Source organism: Anopheles maculipalpis, chromosome 2RL, assembly GCF_943734695.1.
Source record: "Anopheles maculipalpis chromosome 2RL, idAnoMacuDA_375_x, whole genome shotgun sequence".
Classification (NCBI taxonomy): domain Eukaryota; kingdom Metazoa; phylum Arthropoda; class Insecta; order Diptera; family Culicidae; genus Anopheles; species Anopheles maculipalpis.
In genome coordinates, this window is record NC_064871.1 from 63951705 (window position 1) to 63975544 (window position 23840).

At 41.6% G+C, this 23840-nt stretch overlaps 5 protein-coding genes across 5 annotated transcripts in view; 2 read left to right on the forward strand and 3 right to left on the reverse strand.

The window, feature by feature from the left end:
* Positions 1 to 18754, forward strand: part of LOC126556243 (39S ribosomal protein L2, mitochondrial) — a 471612-nt gene extending 452858 nt beyond the window's left edge. Inside the window, exons 2-3 of the mRNA XM_050211468.1 lie at positions 17337 to 17815; positions 18336 to 18754. Of these exons, the coding sequence (XP_050067425.1) occupies positions 17341 to 17815; positions 18336 to 18754 (894 nt within the window). The 5' untranslated portion in view covers positions 17337 to 17340. The remainder of the gene's footprint in view (positions 1 to 17336; positions 17816 to 18335) is intronic.
* LOC126556283 (histone H1-like) overlaps positions 1 to 23840 on the forward strand; it is a 591209-nt gene that overhangs the window by 477587 nt on the left and 89782 nt on the right. The gene's annotated exons all lie outside the window — the stretch shown is intronic.
* Positions 1 to 23840, reverse strand: part of LOC126556056 (rab11 family-interacting protein 4B) — a 314228-nt gene that overhangs the window by 65508 nt on the left and 224880 nt on the right. The window lies entirely within an intron of this gene.
* LOC126567358 (gamma-glutamylcyclotransferase-like) lies at positions 16085 to 16877 on the reverse strand. Its single transcript, XM_050223584.1, has 3 exons — positions 16833 to 16877; positions 16617 to 16756; positions 16085 to 16525 (listed from the first exon to the last, which is right to left on the reverse strand). The coding sequence occupies exons 2-3, from the start codon at positions 16722 to 16724 to the stop codon at positions 16085 to 16087; spliced, it is 549 nt and encodes a 182-aa protein (XP_050079541.1). The 5' UTR covers positions 16725 to 16756; positions 16833 to 16877.
* LOC126568812 (lon protease homolog, mitochondrial) lies at positions 18899 to 23105 on the reverse strand. The gene is made up of 8 exons (XM_050225455.1): positions 22574 to 23105; positions 22237 to 22501; positions 21823 to 22144; positions 21044 to 21173; positions 20663 to 20967; positions 20173 to 20595; positions 19904 to 20091; positions 18899 to 19823 (listed from the first exon to the last, which is right to left on the reverse strand). Exons 1-8 carry the CDS (start codon positions 22949 to 22951, stop codon positions 18934 to 18936), a joined length of 2901 nt encoding a protein of 966 aa, XP_050081412.1. The 5' UTR covers positions 22952 to 23105; the 3' UTR covers positions 18899 to 18933.

The window sequence follows — 23840 nt, forward strand, 5'->3', positions numbered from 1 at the left end:
GGTACAATGCAGACGTACGTGCAGCAATTTCTTTTTTTTTTTCTATCAAGCAACTTTCATTTTATTTTCTATCTTTCGTTACGCAGGTTCTGGTAATAACAGTCTTTATTTGCATCAATACAAATTGAGAGCAAATAAATAAATATAATAAATACGTAGTGCGGGAGGACATCTTATGTACGCTTCAGTGTCGTTGACACCGCAAGATACGATCACTTCAAGCTAAATCATGCGACCATTATTGCACCCTGACTCTTTACCAAACCATTAGGAATTGTATTTTTTTAAATGGACATTTGAAAGTTCCATACACACCCACACAAACCAAGCCAAGATAAAACCGTTGCTCTTTCTCGTTGCTCCAGCCATAATTCATACTCGAGAATTCCGCACCGTGGTACTAATCTTTTTAAAAGCTTCACAAAATCGTTTCGCCTTTGTGAAATTCACAAGAGGATTTGCTTTCTGCACACTCTAGCGCTGGAGATGTTTTGCATTATTTTACTCGTTTTGTTGTTTTTTTTTTTTGGTTTTGGTTTTTTGTTTCGTTTGCTTCATCAATAGCTTCCCCAGTGCGGGGGCAACAAACGAACGGATGGAATGCGTACACACAGCCAGTGTGTTGTACTTCATTCTAGCAGCAGCATTCAGGGAACACGAGACACATTAATGTGGCTATAGCTGCACGCGCATACCATTGTACCACCGGTCGGTTGGAAAGGTCCTGCTACACATACCATTCTCTTACGAAATTGAAAGCTCAACAACCGAAGTGCGCTCAGGCGGGCCATGGCGGGAAAGCACATGAGCTGAAATAAAGCACACCGATGTACACAACAAACGTGGAAAAGAGTATGTTAGAACATATCTAAATAACCTCCCGAACTGGCCAACTAAATCCCAACAGTAAGGTTAGCTCAAATGAACAGATGCGGTGCGTTCTGCTCACACAGCACAGCACAGCGGCCGAACGTACTGCGGAAGCATAACCATAACCGTAACATGAAGAGCACATTACTCATATGATAGTGCCTCTCCTCATGGTTATGGCCGGTACGTGCCCGTCCACTCGACTGGTGGTAGTGGCTGGTGGTCAAAATAATCGACAACGATACGATATGGGTAAGATAAAACAGATTTTATTTACGGAAAACAGAAGGGTAGCAACCACCAAAAAAAAATTGCGACTTCACCGTCCAAAACCGAATCAAATGAATGGCACACAATAAAAGTAGGGTTTAGATCTTTATTTTTATTTCAGCCCAAGAAAAGGTTTATATGAAATACTTGCTACGCATTGATTGTGTATCGATTCGAAAGCAGTGCTATATTTGCTAAGTGAATGTGTTTGCTAAATCACAGTTCATTATGAAAACTGCAGTCGTAACGGAACGTTTCTGAGAGTTGCTTTTGTGGTGGTAATCAGCATTGTTTAAAGGAAAATAAATGAAATAAATGTTCGAGTATTGGTTTGGTTTATTTAATTGTCTGGACAATTTTATTGATTTGCTTACTGAGGCCTGAGCAAGAACGTTTAAGAAGGTTAAATTTTTTTTCACATTGTATCCAATAAGGAGTATTATCGTGTGGATTGCATGGATGAGGTGGATGATTGTGGATTACTTCACGTAAATATAGCAAACAGTTTTCGGACGGTCTTTGAGCGATTAATCGAAACCTTACGGAAGCCTACGGATGTCAGAGAAAGTAAATGTTCATATTGTATTCGGTCTTTCACGATCTTGACGATCAAATACAATTCTATCTGGACTGCAACATTGTTGAATGAGGCCCTTTAACTAAAATTAATTGGTTTGGACGAGTTGGATTAATTGGGTTCATGCAACTTTTTGTTCTCCTTTGGGATCAGTCGAAAGTATCTTTGATCGACGACGCGTTCACTCTCATAAAGATATTACTGATTGACCCATGGATGCAAGGGGAGTATCACAGCTTAAGCACGGATTCTCGAAGCCCGATTAAACGAACCCTCTAAGCCCGAGAATTTAAGAGAACAGAGGTGGATCTTCTTGTAATCTTGAAAATTACAAAGTGGTCCTCTCCAAAACTCGAAAGAATATCGAAGGCAGCTTCATAATGAGCTAACTGACCTTTGATTACAATTTCACAACGTTAAACTCACCAGGTAATGAGGTCTTGGATTTTCTCGCAAATTTTTACTGCATTGGAAATTGCCGTCGTATGAAAGTATTGGGCGACCTTGATCCTTTAGCATACGCTATACAGTACAGTACAGAGGACTTATAAGTAGATTGTTACTCTTCTCTTTTTCTTTTGAGGAGATCCCAAATACGTACGAGGCCCTTATCGATTTATGCAGTCCCGATACGAGTCCCTTACTACGAAGCTACTACTGCAAAATCGCAAACGCGGGGCGCCTTTTACTAGACGCCTTGTACACAGCAACTGCCAGGGTCCTAGGAGACCGCCTGCTCCGCTCACTGTCACTTTCATCAGTAGATCCGCTACGTATGTCGTTATCTAGCCCCGCGCTTCGTATGACACCTTCCAAGGCTATATTGAACAGTAGACAGGAGAGCCCCTCCCCTTGCCTCAGACCCCTGTGAGATTCGAACGATTCCGACAGCATGTTCGATACTCTCACTCTGCACTGCACCCCATTCATGGTGGCCTTTAACAGCCGGATCAGCTTTCCAGGAAAGTAGTGCCGCTGCATTATGTTCCATAGCTCATTTCGATCTATGGTATCGTAGGCCGCCTTGAAGTCGATAAACAGGTGGTGCGTAGGGATCTGGAGTTTTTGGCACTTCTGGAGGATCGAAGAGTGAAGATTTGGTCGGTGGGGGATTTGCCTACAACAAACGCAGCTTGGTAGCTGCCGACGAAATCTGTAGCAAGGGGCGCTAGTCTGCAGAACAAGATCAGGGACAGGGTCTTATTGGCGGCATTAAGGACTGAAATGGCACGATAGTTCGAGCATTCCAGTCTGTCACCCTTTTTGTAGACTGGGTGAATGACGTCCAGTTTCCACTCCTCCGGTAATTGAAGAGCTCGGCCGCCAGTCCATCACTATCAGCAGCCTTGTTGCTTTAAATCTGCTTGATGGCGCTGGCAACCTCATCCAGAGATGGCGGAGGCACTTCGTCCTCTGCACTGTTGCTGTCACTGATGTTGTTGCTGCTATGTTGCTGTAGCTGTTGGCATGTTCTGCTACTTTCACCAACCTCTCCTGTCTCTGCTCCGTTCAGGTGTCCTTCGAAGTAGTTCCACCTTTCGATCACCTTCCGCTCGTCTGTCAGGAGATTTCCGTCTGCATCCCGGCACATCGCGATTTTAGGAGCAAATCCACTCGGTGCCTCTTTCATCCTCCTGTAAAACGAGCGGACATGCCCCGACTAAGAGAGCTGCTTTTCATCTGACAGCAGCTTTTCATCTGACTCTTCAAAGCGACGCTTCTTGTCCAGAAAGAGCAGAATCTGCTGTCTCCTCAGTCGTGTGCTGCAAGTGCTGCATATGCAGCATTCTTCTCGGAATAATTTTCAGTTCGGCTGCGGTGCTGATGGCTCGTTCCACCATACGACAGTGGTCTCCGAAGGGCATTACGGGATTGGCGTCCGAGAGCGCTTCCCCGAACGCTGCCGCATACCCCTCCGCCACGTCAGCTTTACCATAACCAGGAAATGGTCCATCGTGATTCAAATACCGCGAACTCTGTACAGAAGCAAGGACAGTTACATTCAAATCCAAAAATCCGTTTAATGTTTTATTTCAAAGGTCCACTCGAGTCCACCTTGAGTCCACCTACTTCTCAGTGTTTCGATCAAAGTAGGCTCGTGTTGTAGGGCAGCACGATCATATTACTATCCAGCCAGCACGATGCACGGCTGGCGGTTTCGGTATGTGCCTACCCAGCAGAAGCCTAGATCTTCATACGGCAGGACCGAAGTTCAAATTCTAACGGGACCCGGTGTCAATAAAGTCTAGTAATCCATTCGATGGCTTGCATGGTCGTTAAGCCAAGAAGAAGAAGAAGAAGAAGAAATAGATCTATTCACGATCCCCAGTGTTTTCGTCGTTTTTCTAATCGGATTTATCACAGATGTACTTCTTAAGGATGACATAGAAGGATATGTCTCACAATTTACAGTCCCTGAGACAAAACTCATCGTACAAACAAATCTTCAACTGTAGTTATTTGGACTCTATTGGCTTCTTCAAATCAACTATACTGATACAAAAGACGGTAAATATAGTTAGATGAATCGCCGGAACACAGCGATTATTTCATGAAAAATTGTGAACATCAATCAGTAAATCCATGCTTTAGTTACCACAATACACATGTCTCTACATACGTTTACATACATCTACTGCAAATCAACTCGTTATCTTCTGAACAGTAACCGAAAGTAAATTAAAAGCGAGGGTTCTGTGGGTCGGCCAATTAGTGGTTCGATTTTACGACTGTTTAATGCCTGGTTGAATACATCCATATTATCGATTGAATGATTGTGATGGTAGTTGTAGGACTGTTTACACAAAAAACACGATTGAATGAGATACCGTATCCATCATTATGTGAATTAAGAATCGCATGTATAAAGTAAAACGTAATAATATGTAGCCAAATATACAGCTTTATTTACGTAGGATGCATTTCATATCTCTTCAACCGTTTCATCCGACCGTATGTAAACGTTCTCAATGTTGGAAATAGTATCTACTTAGTCTTGAAGCAGCACAAATCAAAGCTTGTCTTTAAAGACACAGCAAAGCGTTTAAAAGCTCCTATCATACGGTGGATTATTGGAACAACAATCTCGAATGTAATGCTGGTTTCTTCAAAGTCAGCCATTCGGGCAACGTGCTGCAACAACGTTACGTATTTATTTCTACAACCGAAATAAAGCCAATACTGTCACCCACAACACAAACTTGCGGGCAGATTGTGGCAGTACGTTCGTTATTTGCGCAGCAGAGCATTTGCTGGAGCAACTTTTTCCTACATGCTAATTGTTCTCCGTGTTCTTGAGGAAAGTTTTCAAATCTTGATAGCATTACTGTCTCATTTTTGCCACGTGCTTCCATTCGCAGTTGTTTCGCGTTGCTTGCGTATGTGTGTGGTTGTTGGAGATTTTTCGTTTGTTAAAATTTAGGCCAACCAACAGTCACATGGGTGCAGAACGATGCGGGTGGATTTTTACTTTTTGCTGTTCTTGTACTTCCAATTATTGTGACAAATCAGTGTATGTCTTCTTTGGCTGGTGGATATCGCTCACAAGTGGCGGACGAAACGGCAAGTAGCACATCAACTTTTGCCATTGCAGAAACACGCATTGCGGGGATGGGTGCTTTTAAAAGGTATTCCTCAGCCTTCCTTCTTTTGACTGTTAGTTGAAGTAAAAGTTGGTGATGTATTCTGCTTAAAGTATGCAGGATCTTCCATGGTTTTTAAATTTTATTCAAACATTTCAACAGAGACGACAAAATTCCTTAGAAATCGATGCATTTGTAAGTCTTCACAGTCATATGATAAAATTCTTAAAGAATACAGTTTACAATTACGAATTTGCGAAATTGAAGAAATTTTACCTTTATTTGACTGCCAGATTAAACTCATTATGCGATTTGCCTCACTTTCGGCATACTGATGGAGGCGCATGGTGGTTTTTAATAATTACAGCCATGGGCATGGGGCTGATTTAATAATTAAAAACTCAGGCTGCACGATAATCGAAGACATATAAATAGTACTTTAAACAAAATAAACCTTTAAATGATCATACCTGAGATAAACAGCCCTATCAAGGAAAAAATGTCTTCAAACTAAAGTGAAATGTGGAACTGGAAGCAATAAAACCATACAGTTCTAACAGAATAAAAAACAGTTGAGATAGCAAACCAGTTTTATTTTAGTTTTTAAACTCCAGCAGCTTAACTAACCGTAGGTTGCACCTTAACATTGTAACACATAATTCCACACTACCTCAAGCTTTCCAATATGCTTCTTGCTGTCCTGTGTAGGATTAAAACTTTGATAGAAAAAATGAATAGTTTTATTTTTATACGCTTAGACAGCTTGCTGCATCTCGACCAGATGCTGACTTGCTTTGCGGCAATGTTTTGCAAACCATGTTTCAATACAGCAAACAACCAAGTCCTCTACGGTGCATAATACCAACCGTCTCACCTACACGTGACACTTCGAAAGGTGGTGGAGGCTGTGTAACAAAGCCGGGCAAATAATTTTCCGGTTTCTATGTTCTGCTTCCAATGCTAGCACCAACCAAAAAGCAAAAAAAAACACACACACACCTACGCGAAAAACAACACTGGCCGGTATTAATGGACGACCGGCACTGAGCCGTACGTGGAAAGAAAGCAGTGTTAGAAGAGCTTCCACTATCTTCATGGATGCTTGTGGTTGTTGCATTCACACACACACACACCCACTCACTCAAAGGGCTTCATTTAGGTCAAATAAAGTTCTCCAGGTGGTTCATCTATAGGAACTACGGCATCCTCCCATCTCTCCGCCAAGGTACTCTGTCCCTGCAATGCTTTTTCTCTGCTAGATTTCAAACACAATGAAGATGAACGGATGTCGTACAACAACAAAAAAGACACACGTGACTTTGCTACAGTTCTTTTGTTTTGGTACACAAAAAAAAGATTATTGTCCTTACTGTCGTTACTAACAAATCCTAGTCACACTACTTACATACTTGCCGGCATGACGATTGCAGTACGGTTGGGACGTTTTTTTAGAAATCCTAGCTTGTATCAAATTTCAAATTGCAGCCACATCTCCCCACAACTATGAACTCTTAAGAGATAATGTTAAAAAATATCGTACTTTTACAAGCTATTTTATTTGTAAAACAACATTTGATTCTCCTGAAACCGTTGCCATTTTGTTCTGTCTATTAATATCCTTTTCCTGGTGCTGCTTGACATGAAACGCCGAAAAATAATTATCACACGCGGTAATGAAGTATCGACGAGAAAAGTCAGACGGCCAGTACTATTTAATTGCTTCCAAAGTAATTCTTCAAAAAATACCAACATTTTCGTTCTATTCTAGTTACTGTGGCTGTATTTGTATTTCCTAGTAAACAAAATAGGCAATCAATTCATTCGCTTGCATTACATGGATTTTACTCGGAATACCGCATTTAGATGCATGCTTTGAAAAGTATACAAAAGTTTTGAAACTTGAAATGGCTTCCCTTTCTGAGAACTCTTCGTTCATTCGTTAACGAAAAAACCGATATGAAATATACCGTGTAAAAAGCTTTAAAAACACATGTTCATAATACAGCCAGGTGCAATAGAAAACTTCCAAAGCTGCTTTGGACCAAAGGGATGTAAACGATAGACTTACGGTTGGTGCATTCCGAGAGTATGGATAGTCCCTGAAGGGAGATCTCCTTCATAAATATTTATCTTACGTCTGGTTTTGCAAACGGTTCATCTTACTTCCCGATATTCTTGGTTTGTTTGATATGGTTTTTATGCGATCCTCCTCTTAACCCTCAAAGAAGAGTTAAGATAATTTCAAAAAAAAAAAAGAAATTGAAGGGTCTATAAATGTATCGTAATAATAAATTATTCCATTCTAAACTTCAGTAAATAATGTCCAACTAAAACCTTCTTTTATTCAAGTCATTATTAATATGTAATGATTGGTATATTTTTAGTAATGTATTATATATGACTTTCACAACATTAATTACAACACAAATACAACAAATACCAAGATATTAAAAAAAATTATCTGTGAAAACCGTTAAATAATTTGCTTCACTACTATGTAGCAATACTTAATAACTTCACGTATTTTGATAAAGTATAAAAAGTTACCTCAAAGCTAACGTTCTACTATTTCAATCAACCGGCTTCCACCCTTACTGTAGAGCCTTTTTCTACAATAATATGCATCGTACGGGTTCCATACAAAGCCTTTACCGAAAACCTAATTCTAACTGAAAACTCAATTACGAACACTTCCATCTATTCAGCACAATGAAAAAGTTTCGTCTATTGTGAACAATGGCGCTGCGCTGCGAGATTGCGAAGAAGCAAAATATGGCTACGTGGCAGCAAATCATTCTCAGCGAGACACGGTCAGTGCTGTTGCTATATTGGAATCATGTGTTGAATGAATGAGAGATATGACCCAAATAATGTGGAGGACAAATTTTTGGTACCAACCCCTGTACCACTGCCGTAAGGCCAGCAGCGGTCTTCCGTCTCAAAGCGTTCGCCATCAAAACCGACGGATCATCAGGGCATGTCCGTGGGGCGCTCTGATGTGCCACTGTCGCATTACGGTTATCGCTTGCTCCATTACCGAAAAGTAATGTCTGTCAATGTTCGGTCTTTAGTGGGTAAGACTGCTTTCGCCTGGCTGGGGTTTTTGTTCCTTTGTCACAATTTCCTCACCATAAGGATGCCCGTTATCAGGTGGGTTTTATTTTTCCCTCAAGAAAACGGTCTTGGAAAATTCAATTATCGTAGACGCCTGTCAGCATACCCACGCCAATTGGCAATGTCTGTTTTATTCGAGTTAAAGTATTAGAGTTTTATTACCACGCTTTTGTTCTACGTGGTATTAAGAGCATTCTTGACTGCAATCATGTCGCCGTTGAGGAATTCAAAAGAATGAAAAACGGTCACATCCTGCTTAACCTTTTGTTGGAAGCAGGAGAATCTAATCATATCTAAATTTAACTGTCATAATTGTGATTTTCAATAATAACCACTAAACTATCCGGCGAAAGAAACGTAAATTAAGTACTCTCCTCATTTTTTTTAATTTGAAATTTTAATGCTGAAATAATGAAACTACTTTGGGAAGATCGGTCCAGTTGTCGATTAGTATTGGATTGGTTATCAAATTACATCTGGATCTTTCTATTATTCTTGAAGAATAGCCTGGCTGCATTTCTTGCCTCTGGACCATTCTCCGTGGCAAAAACTGACTTACTAGCTTCTTAGTATCTTGACATAACGACTTATAAGGTCACACTGGAATTGTTTGAATGGTTTACTAGATATCACGTCGTTGGATATGTAGTCCTCACTAAGGGGAACCTCGGTCTTGCTTTTTAGTACAAATAAGTCAAATATGACGGTATATGGGCATGATGATCATGATGTCATGATGATTACTCTTCATTATTTAACTTGCTTTACTTGATTTTACCTGTAGCTTAATAGTCAGTGCTGAAGAGATCTGGAACACCTCTATTACTATCTTTTACCGTTGCTTGCAGTTTTGAACGATCGTCATCATATCCAATAAAATCTGATCTCAAAGAATTTTGTTTGTATCAGGTCTGTAAAGAAGGTTGTGCGGTTTTAGTACAAGCATCATAAAATATTCAATTTTACTTTGGTACAACCTTGCAACACTGCCATTTTGAAGCTAAAAGATCCGGATATTGCAAGACGTCCTTGCAAAGGCGTTTGAGGTAATTCAGGCAGACATTTTCCAACGTTTATAACTATGGGGATGCTCCACAAGATAGGGCATTGAATGCCGTGCGAACTGAATCCAAGAGATCATCGACACCCAGGCCTAATATTAAAGAAACACTCGACCATATGTGGCATCACCGGTTAAAAAATATTTAAAAACAATGAAATGGAATGTTCTGCACTACCCGGCGTAAGCCCCAAACATTGAATCTTCTGATTGTCATCTTTTCCGATCGATGCAACATGGTCTAGCTGAGCAGCACTTCTCTAATTTCCAAAGAACCCTCTTTTTTCTCGAGCAAATCCGTAATTTGTCAAAACGATGGGAAAAGTAAAAAAAAGCGATAGAAAATAATTTGAAAATTGAAAAAGATACCAAGAATCAGTGAGGATTGACTATCCAACTACGTTGTATCGACAAATCTAGTAAGCCATTCGTGACCTTAGAAGGTCGTTAAGCCAAGAAGAAGAAGATGTGAAATAACTTACGCTTTACTGATAGTTCATCGCCTACTATGTTACAACAGAATGCGTCAGCAATCAAAATGTTTGCCGTTTGTTGTTGCAGTTTATAAGAATAGTCATCGGCCAACACTACGACCGTTTGCAGATTTTTCACCTGCTATCCGTTTAAAGGCACGTTCCAAGCGGTAACGTCCTTCAAACCAAATCTACTACTAGAAATGATGACTACCACTAGTGTACTGCTTTCAGCCACGACAGGTACTGTGAAGCAATAAGATTGACCAGTGTCAGTTAAATCCCCTTCAACAATACTCCTCCACGCGAAACCACTTCACATTTAGTACGCTATTAAATATGTACCTTCGAACGCACGTGCGAGCGCCGCATTTTGCTGGTTTTGTATTATTTGTGCCTAACCGCACATTTACCAAGCATGTGCACCCGCCCCCCCTCCCCCTCTCCCTTGTTTTGGAAAGGCCGCGCACAGGGCGAAGGATTTGGTCGGGCCAAAAGTTGTGCTTGTTCGTACCGTACGGTTGTTAAAGCGCGGTCACAACAACAACAACAACAACAACAATTCGGGAAAAGTTCTCCAGAACCGAAGATTAAACTTCGCTATCGCAGGTAATTCGCTCGTGCCCACAGTTTCGAGCGCGCGGTAACCACCGTTGTAATGAAAAGCTCAAATACAAACCATCTCCACTGATGAACAACAGCAATACGTTCGCCGTTTTGCTTATTCGTACACCTTTTTTTTTCGTTAGGCACAATTCCACCTTCCATCCTGCGAAGCAATATCTTGACAACCGAGATTTGTGTCAGTGTGTGCAGGTTAAAGGAAACCAGTAAAGGCGAACTCTTCACGAGCGGATCTTTGTAGCGGAGCTTTTGCAGGAAGCAGGATTTGCATATTTTATGTTTATTTTAAGCCCCGGTCTGATGTGGGATAATGATGTTTTGCCGCGGCAAAACAAACGATTCACCGTTTCGCTCCCCGATTCGTGTGTCGCTTAGGTTGGACGTAGGCAACGGAAACGAAGCACCAGGTCACCAGACCTGATGGGGTAGCTGACGCACGGGGGATAGCGAGCTGGTACTCAGGTGGAAGAAATGCACCGGGGCGGTGCGATATAGCAATGCGATTCAAATGCTTCGACTCAACTGTACAAGGTCTTACACACGGGAAAGCAGCCGTGAGTGCAAAGGGTGACAGGTCCTTGGAGTTGGGTCATATTTCGCACGTAGGTTCGTTTGGGTTTATTTCTTCGCGTGCAGGATTTGTGTAGGGCATTATGCGTACCGCAAAGGGCCGCAACCACCGGTACTTTAAACGCTGTGCTTAGTGGACTTCGCGCGCTGAGTGGCTGGATTTGGTTGAAGATTTCTGTTTTCTTTTAACTAGCTTCATTGCCTATGCCGTGCATGTCCTGCAACATATGCTTTTTTAAGCTGACTGTTTGAGTGAGAGTTTGCTGAAAATACTGTAGATCTTGCCGCCATTCGTGCTTTGTGTTTATTTTTCCTCCGTGGCACTACAACCTCAAGAGGTTTTGGCCTACTATTGCAGGAGTCAGGGCTGCGTACCGGGAGGCGGTTCGGTCCTACCTCGACTTTTGCCATCCCGGGCACACAAACCCCCTTGGAGATTTTAGTTTTCCTGGTTAAGCATTCGATCCAACGCCTCGGTGGTTGTAGATTGGAATGTCATCTACAGTCAGCATCCTTATAAGCATCCCTAAGCCATGATAGAAATTTATCCTCAAATACGTTTTTCCATGGACAGTTTTTGTTCCTTCGTACACTCGTTTTACAACCGCTAACATCTCTATCAAACTTGGTAATTACCCATATTCAAGAACGCTCTCCTTCGTCCCATTTTGTCCGTACTGCCATAGACCATTCATTAACGGAAGTTTTACTTTCATACTGAATACGAATGCCAAAGCAGTGCACCGGCACCGGCATGACTCGGTACACATTCAACAGTGCGGTAATTTTCCAGCTCTGTTAGTATCCTAACCACACGGCCGCAAAAGTTAGTCCAGCGAATGTGTTGGACATATCGACTATTACTTTAACTTTTTTTTTTGGTATGTAGTTGAAATGGGCGCAGAAGAGCAAAAGCATTGATAACAGCTAAAGTTTCTGGATGAGTTTTGACGATGGTGTGTTCACGAAATAAAATTGCAATGGTTAGTTCTTTTAAAATCGTGGTTCTATTTTTACAAATAAATTCATTATTCGTTCCCGAAGAGTATTGTTTTCCTTGCATTTCTTCCACGTGGTACAGCACCACGCGTCATAAATAAAAAGAAACTGAACGCAACCATCCTTTTTCTAGGTCAAACAGCATTTAACACACCAAAGCAGAAGATTTGGCTTACAATCCAAAAATCCTTCATTTTGTGTTCGTTCATTCTCACCAGATCGGTGGACGTGATTCTTCGGAATCCGACGGGAAGTTTGTTCATTCCGACGGCGTTCGTGCTTTGGATGTACCCCTTATTTCTCCTGACTTTTCCATTTTCCCCTATTTCCACTGGTTTTCTCCTTATTTCTTCAGCGTGGGGAAAATCTATCAAGATGAACTTTGGAAAAAACGCTTCATTCAATGTTACACTAGCTTGTGCTAACATGTGCTTTACTATGTAGCTTACCAGAAACAGTTAGTTAGGTTCATTGTTCCTGTGCCATATTCTCTATCTAATTCTTCTTCTTTTTCTTCTTGGCTTAACAACCTACCAGATCACGCCGGCCATCGAATGGCTTACTAGGATCATTGCCACCACGTAGTTGGATACTCAGTGCTTACTCTAGAAAAACGATCCGAGTCGCTCCCCTCTGGATTCCCAATCTTTTGTAGTTTTTAGACATTTATTTTTGATTTCCGAAATTCACAACTCACTTAATGCAATTCCTATCGCCCATCAAATGCCCATTTCTCACTGCATTCGTTTGGCTCCTAAACACGTAATGGATTTCAGGATTATATTTTTATATTTTGAAAGGTCTTTTGCAGTTTTATATTCCAGGCTGCCACTCTCGAAATAAAAAAGCAACCAAAAAAGCCCATGGAAAAAATCAAAATTTACGATGTATTGTCTACAAACTCCAACAATTGCATTTACTAAACATTTTGAAAAATTGTTTTGGGGAGCCTCTCTTAAAAAACAATATTTGAGAGCCTCTCTTACAACCTGAATTCTTTAAGAAATTTTAAAATTATGTTTAGCCACAAAAACAATGATTTTTTATTTGAGGCTTTAAAGTTACGATACATGAAGTTATTCGGAAATTTGTTAAATATGGAAAAAACGCATGGTCTACAATATGGCAGAAAATTATTTTTATCTTCCTTTTCGAGTTATTCTAAAAAAAACTGGTGACCCTGTTGTGATGACTCTTCATTCCACTCATTGTGAAACATTCTCTAAAGATGACGTCGTTTAGGTTGTTTCTGACAAAACCAACATCACTACTGTCCGCAGGCCCCTAATACGCGGCAGCTCTCGGGCCTTTACTGGGCTTCTATCATATTGGATCTGCGGTGTTACTGTGTCAAAATCAACTGCACCCTTTCCGACTGATTCCCTTCCAGTGCAGGCGTACCCCAGGGTAGAGTCCTGATCACCCCCTATTTGTCCGGTTTATACACAGGGCTGATGATGTTAGTTCTGTGTTACCTCATGACTGTTTTCCTATGTTATGCCGGTGACCTGAAATTTTTCATTCCAATCTCCTCCTTCAGTGATTTTACCAACATATCCTTAACTGGCTTTTGGTGTAATATTAATCTACTCTCTCTCTCTCTCTCTCTCTCTCTCTCTCTCTCTCTCTCTCTCTCTCTCTCTGTCCTGAAAAGTATAATGTCATATCGCTTGATCTTTCCCACCCCTCAATTGTGCTCTCCTACACCGTAAACTGTGTCCCAGTCAATCGTGTTTCTGTGGCAAAGAATTTGGGTGTTTGGCTAGACACGTGTCTCACCTTCATCCACCATATGGACCATTTAGTGTCCAGGGCTAGCAGAAACCTTGGTTTCGTGAAGCGCGTGGCTCGTCATTTTAACTCTTAACTCTTATGCCTAAAAACCCTATTTTGCGCCTTGATCAGATCGCTGTTGGAATACGGCTCAGTGATTTGGTCCCCTACCGACAGGACTCACGTTGATCGTGTATCGAGCGTATTCGACGGTTCTTTTTTAGATTCGCAATACGCAAATCCTCGGGTGATTGGTCCACCAATCTGCCTTGCTAAGAGGAAAGGTGCCGGTTACTCGGTTTGCAGTCCTCAGAAGATCGCCGTTCCCTAGTTCAGTCCTCCTTTATCGCTGCGGTACTTTTGAATGTCATAGATGCTCCCGTCCTACACACTTCGATTTACCTCTATGTCCCTTCTCGTTCCCTTCGCTCACGTCCTCCAAATTTCATACTCCCTCGCCGCACAGCAATGAGTAGTAAAGTTCCATTCCTGCGCGTGTTCCGAACCTTCAATTCCTAGTATAAAGTATATATAATAAATATATATATAATAAATAAATAATAAAGTATATATATATATATATATATATATATATATATATATATATAAAGCTAACAAATATACAAATACATACATACATACATACATACATGATTCTGAGGCTCTTACCAGCTCGGGGTCCTCGTCGCTCATTTCGCTTACCGTTAAAACTGTATGAGACGTATACCAGACTGAAATGCGAGGCGTATAGGATTGGATGGACGGTCAAATGTTCCAACCCATCTTTTCGAACGTCGTAACTTCCGGTATGGCATGACCTTCCAAGAAAACAAGAATAGCGAGCATTGTTTTTTTTAATTTACTTCAGCCAGCGGATTTGAACCTGTCAGCGTGGAACAAACGTGTAAGGACATTTGTAACCTTGGACCAAGTTATCTGGAAAAGAATTTGTGCTGATTTCATTTAATTTTTTCTTTTCATATTAGAATGAACTAGGCTAATAAAGGCTTATAACAAAAAAATAAATATTTTAATTAAATTATTAAACAGAAATAACCGTGAACAAATCGACCTTTTTGAAATACGTTTTATTTGCTCAAGAGTTTTGCATAAATCATAACGAAAGAAACAGTATTGTGCAGTCTACATGAAAAGACACAATTATTCACTGATATTTTGCTATTTTTAATTGAAGTACCACGTCCCAAGATTGCTCATCATGCGGATAGCTGTTGAATTATGTGTGGAAGGAGAACTTGAATCTTCTTCTTGGCTTAACGACCCTTCTAAGGTCACGGCCGGCCATCGAATGGCTTTTACTAGACTTGCCTGTCAGCGTATACCACGTAGTTGGATAGTCTGTCCTCACTATGGGGGGACGGTTCGGGTGGGATTTGAACGCCGGTCCTACCGTGCAAGGGTCAGCGCCGCTATTGCCTACACCATTGGCGTAGGCGCCCTTGAACTTGTATACTAAGCTTCAATAAAATTTCTTGACTGCTTATTAAGTAATTATACTAGGATCGCATACAACAAGACCCGGTAACCAGTGCAATGGGTAAAACGAAGCCAAGGAAAGCCAGTAGCAGCAGGTGGCAAGTCCTCTCGAGGTTGTGGAACCACACCCCACGATACTTCCAACATATACTAATTATTTGAATAAGGAATAGGACATACAAGGTATTTAGTTTCGAAGGGAATGTAACACATTCAATCCTAAAATCAAGAAACGTTACAACTATTTCAAGATGGTTATACCATTGTTTTGCATTTTATTCATAAAGCATTATATTCATTGAAAATCTATAAAACTAATGTGCGCATATCTGTTTTTGGATCAGCTGTAATAAAATTGTAATAAAAATTCTTCTAAAACCAATGAACTAATTATATTAGTAACTAACCACCGAATAATAGCCAACATGATACTTTAGCAGATCGATGTACCATATCCCATTTGAAAAGTTCTCTAATAAGTGGAATTATAATTAAACTATTCGATATAATAATTCATTAAAGTTAAGAAAAACATGAATAGAACATGATTCTAATAGCATTAGTATAAAAAAAAATTTATAATCGTCAACCTGTTTCGATGATTTCAAAAATATAATATTTAAAAAACATGCAAGGAACTTCGAATCACATAAAGCATAAGAACAACTCATCTGTTTCACAGATCTTCGATAGGTCTTTCTAATTCTAGCGAAAGCTGTGGATCACCAGTGTTCCCATTATGCTTAATTCTTTTTAACAGCGCAAGGTAATCGTCTGGAAGTCCCGTTTCTTTGGCTCCGTTGATGATAATGTTCATGTACGTTTTCGAAGGCTGCCTTTCATAGGGTCGGTCTTCCGCGTCCGGTGCTAAATAGCATGGATTGCGAACTAACTGATAAACACGGCAGTCGAGTGTTGTCCCGTTGGGCAACACGACGGGCAGCGTTAAAGCTTTGTACACACTATTATGAACTCCTTCCTGTCGATCTAAATCAGCTAAATTGATATTGTCTATCTCCCATATGGCACCCCACACCTTCTTTCCCTCTTGTTCCACTATTGTAGCAGGTGCACCTCGCCATCGAGCTGCGTAATGGAAAAAATCCAAACTAAAATCCTGCAATGAGATAGTGATAGATAAAAAGATAGTGTCAATGAGATAATGTTGGATGTTGGATGTGTTGGATGCATGAACCTGCCAAAATTACCTTGAGATAACCGAACCCTTTCCGTACGGCCGTTGGATTCTGGATGTGAATTCTCTTCGCTAATAAATTACTGCCGTAAGCAAAGTAATGGAACGTCCCGCTGGTCATGGTTGCGCTTACCAAACATAGAGATAAGAAACCTGGGGAGGGGGTGAAGGAAGAACATTATCAGAATGGTTTAATGGGTTGGAATGGACAAATAGAATGGTAACTAACGCTCACTTACCTAAGATCAATGCTGTTTTAATATTCGTTCTACACCTGGAAGAATACACACTCTTTTCTGTTAAAAATTAACCACAAAGTGGACGAGCTAAAATTTGCTTACTTCATTTCCACGATTTGTTGATGCCCGCGAAATTCCTCCCAGGATTAATCATCACCAGGTTGAGTTGAACTTGACTAGCCGGGTCTTGTGTTATTCCGTTGTTATTTTGCTAATCCGGCAAATCGTGAAACAATCGTAGGACGCATCCGAAACGCCACAGAGCATCGTCCATTTCAATTTCAATTTCAGTCAATTATTTTGCCTCCCGTTCTTCAAATCAAGTCAATTTTGATTCATTCAAAGTCAGCTTGAAATCAGCTGTTTCACTTTTCGGAGAATTTTTTTTCATTTTTCACAGCACGCTGACATTTCAGCATATTCTGTGTGAGGCAGCTGTCAAACTCGGTCATTGCGTAAATAAAATACACCTGCAGGCAGTGAACAAAATACAGGATAATGGCCACTTTGGCTAGATTATTTCAACGATTGTCTGTGTCGGCTTTGCCGAAAGACGTCTGTTATACCACCGTTCGGCCCATATCTCTGGCAAGTTTGGAAATACTACTAAACAAACCGAAACCGGGTGGTGGAAAGTCATACCGGCGAATCGTGCACTATCCGGAGCAATACACCATTGAACCTCTGAACGTAACAAACCTAGCCGGGCGAGACCCAAAAACAGGCCGTCTAGTGGCCAAAGGTATCGGTGGCGGTATCAAGCACAAGTACCACTGGGTAAAGTGGGTTCGCGATGGACCAACCGAAGGACCTCCACAGGTTGAAAAAGTAATCGAGGTATTTGACGATGGTTGCCGTACCGCAAAGGTGGCACTGGTGGCAGTGGGAAACGAGATGAAATATATACTGGCGACGGAAAACATGAAAGCTGGAGATCTATTGAAAACATCGCGCTTTATCCCTCGTATACCCGGTAAGACACGATAAACGATCGACAGTACGTTATCCGTTCTTTTTTCTTGTCTATCTGGAATCCCGCAGAGTATTGTTCTGAGCCCTCTATTATTCCTTCCGTTTGTCAATGATGTTTGCTCCATCCTTCCTATCAATGGTCGTCTGCTTTTCGCAAATGATCTTAAGCTATTTTTCCCTACTAGCTTTCCCTCTAATTTCAACTCTGCAAACTTTTATTTAATTCACTGTCTTACTGGTTTTCAGCAAGCTTTGTGTCCTCTGCTTTGGCCCTTCCCTGTTCCCTGTATCGGTGATAACTTCATCAATGGTTGCCCAATTATACGTGTCTATGCATTTCGCGATCTCTGAGTATCGCTTAAAGCTAACGTGCTTTTCCACGATCATATTCTGGATGCGGTTGACTTTTTTGATTGCCTTGTACTATGAGGCGAACAATATATAATTAATAAATAACAAAAAAGCAAGTTGTAAACGAGTAACATGAGGGTCGTTTACAAATGCTCTGTTTTTATTTGCAGTCCGTGCCAATGAAGGAGATGCCTACCCTTTGGGAGCTCTGCAGGTTGGCACACAAATTCACTGTCTAGAGAAGTATCCTGGACAGCCCTGCCATCTAATTCATGCAGCCGGTTCGTATGGAACAATTCTGCGTAAGTTTGGTGAGTTGGTCGTCGTGCAGCTTCCTTCCAAGCAGGAATTCGCATTTCAACAAACCTGCATGGCTACGGTAGGACGAGTCTCGAACGTTGCCCACAGTAAAACTCCGATCGGTTCCGCGCAGAAAAACCGAGAACTTGGCAACCGTCCTCGCTCGGGTCTCTGGCAACGTAAGGATGGACGGCATGGTCGAAAGGTGCGTCGCTTACCTCCGATGCGTGTAATTCCTCCACCAGCGAAAAAGCCTGCCGAGCCGTTGAAATTGACGTTAAAACTGTGAACATAACCAGTGACCAGTTCTACAGTAAGTTCCATAGCAAACCTTTATCAGTCTAAAACGCAAAATAATTCAAACGAGTAAATTTGGTGTTTTGGTTGATGTAATAGTTCATTAGGCATCAAGATCGCGTTTAATAAACTACAGCCTATCGATAACACTTTAACAGTCGCATATTAAGTCTAAGCCTGTGGGAACACAATACGGTAAACATCGGCGTAGGTGCTGGCAAAATGTACTTCTAGCCCTTCCGTAATGAACTTGGGCAAATCGGTAAAGTCTTTCTTATTCTCCTCCGGCAGAATGATGCAGGTGACTCCACTTCGTTTGGCTGCTATCGTTTTTTCTTTGATTCCTCCAACGGGTAACACTTTGCCCATCAGGGACACCTCCCCGGTCATTGCCACGTTCTGTCGAATCGGTTGACCCTTGGCAAGAGATAGCAAAGCGGTCACGATCGTAACACCCGCACTGGGTCCATCCTTTGGCGTCGCACCTTCCGGAACGTGCAGGTGTATGTGACTCGATTCCAAGAAATTATTCTTGGGATCATTTTGTTTGATAAAGTTCCTTGCCACAGTAAGCGATATCCGTGCCGATTCCTTCATCACATCACCCAAATGGCCCGTAAGTTCCAGTGATCCATCACCTGGGGTGTGCTTTGCGTCACCAGTGTCCGACACCTCTAACAATTTACGCTTAGCCGTTTCAATGTACAAGGCTGAGCCACCCATTGCCGTCCACGCAAGTCCCATTACCACACCAGGTGGAGTTGTATCGTACATGCGATCGTGGGTAAATATTGGTTTGCCCAACAAATCGCTGAGATTCCCACCCGACACCTCCGTGAAGTCGGCCTCCTTCCGAACCACCTTGAATGCCACCTTTCGAACAATCTTTTCGATCTGTTTCTGTAAATTGCGTACACCCGATTCGCGACAGTAGCTCTTGATGAGTGCATTCAACGCATCGTCCGTGATTGCGATGTGTTTGTCCTCTACCCCGCTGTCACGTTTGGCTTGAGGAATGAGGTACTGTTTAGCTATAGCCACCTTCTCTTCCGCCACATAGCCTGTGAAGAGTTGATAAAAATTATTACTGTTGATCCTGTACAAGCTTGAGGCGGTAAATTTTCTTCCCAGCTCAACTAACCCGACATGTCAATCATTTCCATACGATCACGCAATGGTTCGGGAATGGTGTCGATCACATTCGCCGTGCAGATGAACAAAACCTTGGAAAGATCCACTGGTACATCCAGATAATGGTCAAGGAAATTTACATTCTGCTCCGGATCAAGCAACTCTAATAGCGCTGAGCTGGGATCGCCTTGATAGCCTCTATAAGTAACATAAGAAACGAAAAACATCAATAAAAACTCGAGTAAAGTAAAATGGCTGCCTCACCCTCGCATACTTTACCTTCCAATCTTATCAACTTCATCGATCAAAACAAGAGGATTTTCAGTCTTGGTCTTTTTCAAGCACTGTATCAACTTGCCCGGCATTGCACCAACGTACGTCCGTCGATGACCTTTGATTTCTGCCACGTCCGTCATTCCACCCACACTGAACCGGAAGTATTCTCTGTTGAGCGCTTTCGCGATTGAACGAGCTATGCTGGTTTTTCCCACTCCGGGCGGTCCGTGGAAACAGAGAATTTTGCCCTGAGTTGTGCCCTTCAGCTGACTGACGGCTATAAACTCCAAAATGCGCTTCTTGATGTCGTCCATGCCATAGTGGTCTTCGTCCAAAATTTTGCTCGCTTGATCAATGTCCAAGTTTTCTTCACTCATCACACCCCACGGAAGTGTGGTTAACCAGTCCAAATAGTTTCTCGTCACGCTGGTTTGAAGGTTAGAATTAAATCGTTAAAATAAATATGGCAATCATTGTTACACTAATAACTTACTTAAACTCAGAACTGTGACTTTCTAGGAAGTTTAACTTGGTAAGCTCTTCCTCAATCACATCCGCTACAGCTTTTGGGACCACCTTGTCCTTGATTCGTTCGCGATACTTTTCTCCAATCGCATCCTTATCATCCTTTTCGATTCCCAGCTCCTTCTTAATTACTTTTAGCTGTTCTTGCAGTATATACTTACGATGTTGCTGTTTCACTTTTTCCTCCACTTCACGCCCAATCTTTGCCTGCAGTTTCGAAAGTTCCAATTCCTTTTTCAACAGCGACAACGAAAGCATTAAACGCTTCGGTATCTTTAATTAAAAAACAAAATTAACTGGTGAGCTTTTCTCATAATACGTTATTTTCACAATTGAATTGAATTCTTACGTCCATCTCTTCCAATATTTCCTGCAATTCAGCTGGTTCGGCGGCCGATAAAGATGCACCTAAATCACACAGATATACGGGATTGTCCACGACACGCTGGTTTTGATGCAGCATCTGCTGTAGACTTTCACTGTGTGGATGAAAAAACATTGTTCCTTATAGTGTTGGCCGATTCGGGATTCGAAGATTCAATTCCTCGATTGGGATTAGATTAGATTTGGAATTTATTGAGCCTCGTTCTGATAGCATCTCGTTCATATAGCATCCTATGCTATAGCTTCCATCACATAAAAAGTCTCACTTCTCACTATAGTGAGCTGCCTCTTTTCACCATAATGAGAAATGAGTTTTTATCCGTTTTGCTACTTGTCTTGAATTAAGAAAAGACTGGATCTGTTCCGATTAGACTACGGTCCCTTCCGATTGGGATTCGCTTGGGATTCTATAGGGATTCGACAGGAAACTACGACGTATAAAATTTGATTTGCAGAAGAGATCCGATGTCTAATTTAACGTAATTAATTCGGATTGCTGATTTAGACTACTCTAATAATCTGATGGCTAATGTTTTAAAGCATGGAAATTTAAAGCACGTGTTATGGAAGTATGTAGTATAATTGAAAATAGTTTCTCGTTTCATATCAATCCCAGGAGGGGAATTCTTTCTCAGAATGCGGGTTCTGAGATTTGAATCATCATTGGAATTCGCTTTCCCAACATTAGTTCCTTATTACATCTCACCCGTACAAAATTTACTTACAGCATAAGCTTACACTCACCGGTATAATGGATTCATGGTTATGATGTCCCGGATTGTCTTTATCACTTCCTGCGTAAGCGCCTTCACTTCTTCCGTGTTTTTGAAGCTTTCGTGCTTTACGTTTTCCACTTCCACCATCAGCAGCGGTTGCTGTTCCCCGTCTTTCAGCAATCGTCTCTTGGGAGCATCTTCCAGCGGAACTCCGTCGGCCGTGTGGTCGTTGTTGGAATTGCGCATTTGCTTAGTACGTAGTTTGTGCTTTCGGCGACGCTTTTCCGCATCCGGTTCGTCTACCGAGACGGCGATTTGCGTGTTAAAGTACGGATATTTTATTGTCATTTCTAATACGTGTACACCAAACAGGGGGACAAAAAACAGCCGATCATGATCAACGAGCTTAATACCCCAGCGTAAAATGCATTACGGTACTTACCCTTGCCACCAGTGGGTGCATCAAGATCCTCGTACAGCTGACCAACAATTTTTATACGTCGATGTGCCGTTACTACCAACCTCAGGCGGTCTCCCAGGTCTTGCATTTCCTGGATTTGTGCGAATGATCCTACTTCGTAAACATCTTTTGTAGTTTCCATTACTTCGTTCGGGTTATCATCGTCTCTTTTCAAGAAAATGCCTACATACGGTTGGTTTAATTTCACTTTCCTTCGAATCAGATCGATCAACATAGGATTAGTAACCTACGAAAAGTGTGAACACATTATCAATAAGATCTTGCTCGGGTACGCTCATATGTGGCACCTTTAGCTTACTTCTAGAATTTTCATAAACCGTGGAAAAACGGGATTTCGTTTCGTTGCTATTACGGGCAGGTGTGGCCACACTTCAGGTATAGCGACGGTCGCGGGAAGTTGATTCGTATAGTTCACCGATTCTGCAGGAGGCTCAACGGGATCATCCGAGCTGGAATCATTTTTGCTGCAGAACTGTCTAGATCCCACAATCCAGCGCTGAGGTGTTGAAATTTTGAGTCCGTTTAGGTTGGTTCGCATCAATGAGGCGCGAGAAGCACACACCGACGAACTGTATGTTCTATGCTCGACCGTGCCAGCCATACAGGATGCCGGTCGAACGAATCGTGCTATTTGTTTAAAGCAGGCTTGCGTTGGGTTTCGAAGTATCTGCATCATTTTTGGTGGGCTAATTGTAATTTCTCAAAAGAAACGAAAACTTGGTCTTTCAACCACAAAACCACGGTATTACATCAGAAATATCAGCTGCAATTCTTGTAAATACAGCGGCAACGGGAATGTACTGGAAAAACGTGACAGATCAAAGAGCGAGGAAAAAACATTATTTTGACAGCTTTCAATCGTGCCGTTCAAAACAAACGAAGGCGTGCGTGTTTTTCGTTTTATATCGTATAAGTGCACAATTAAATTCGGTGTGTTTTGTATTCATTCAAGGTTGTTGTAATATTTACTCATTCATCTTTTATTTTCAGCCTAAATAGTGTCGTAAGCTGTCATTTTAAAATTACCATTAAATGGCGCACTTGCGCACACTGTGCTCCACAACAGCTTGCTACCAAGCAGCGCGTCGAAAACGAGATTGACAGTTGAATCTTTGCAAACATCTCGTGTGCAGTCAAACGATACACGATCCGCAAGTTTGGAATCGAGAAAGGAAGATTTGTTTGATTTCAGAGTAAATTTTAATGCAGTTCGCTACCCGTCATGGAACTGTAGCATGTGTTTATATTGATAGTGTGTAACGTAATTCGTTTCCCGAGTGTACGCTTCCCCGTGCTGGTAATATAGAAAAAGTTATCGGGATTGAAAATTATAACCTCACTTTTTTCGCTTCGGCGGGTGTTGCTTCGGTTAGCACAGGAAAGAGAAACAAACCGCCCGAACCAAAAGTGATTGAAATCGAAGCAAACCCACGCGCAGACACAAATTTGAGCGCCAATCTAATTTGCAGCATTGGAAGCTAGTCATAACAGGCTTATGTTTGGGTTAACGTTGTTAATCGAAAGTGTGTTGTTTATATGATACCTTTACAGTGTGAAAATTGGTG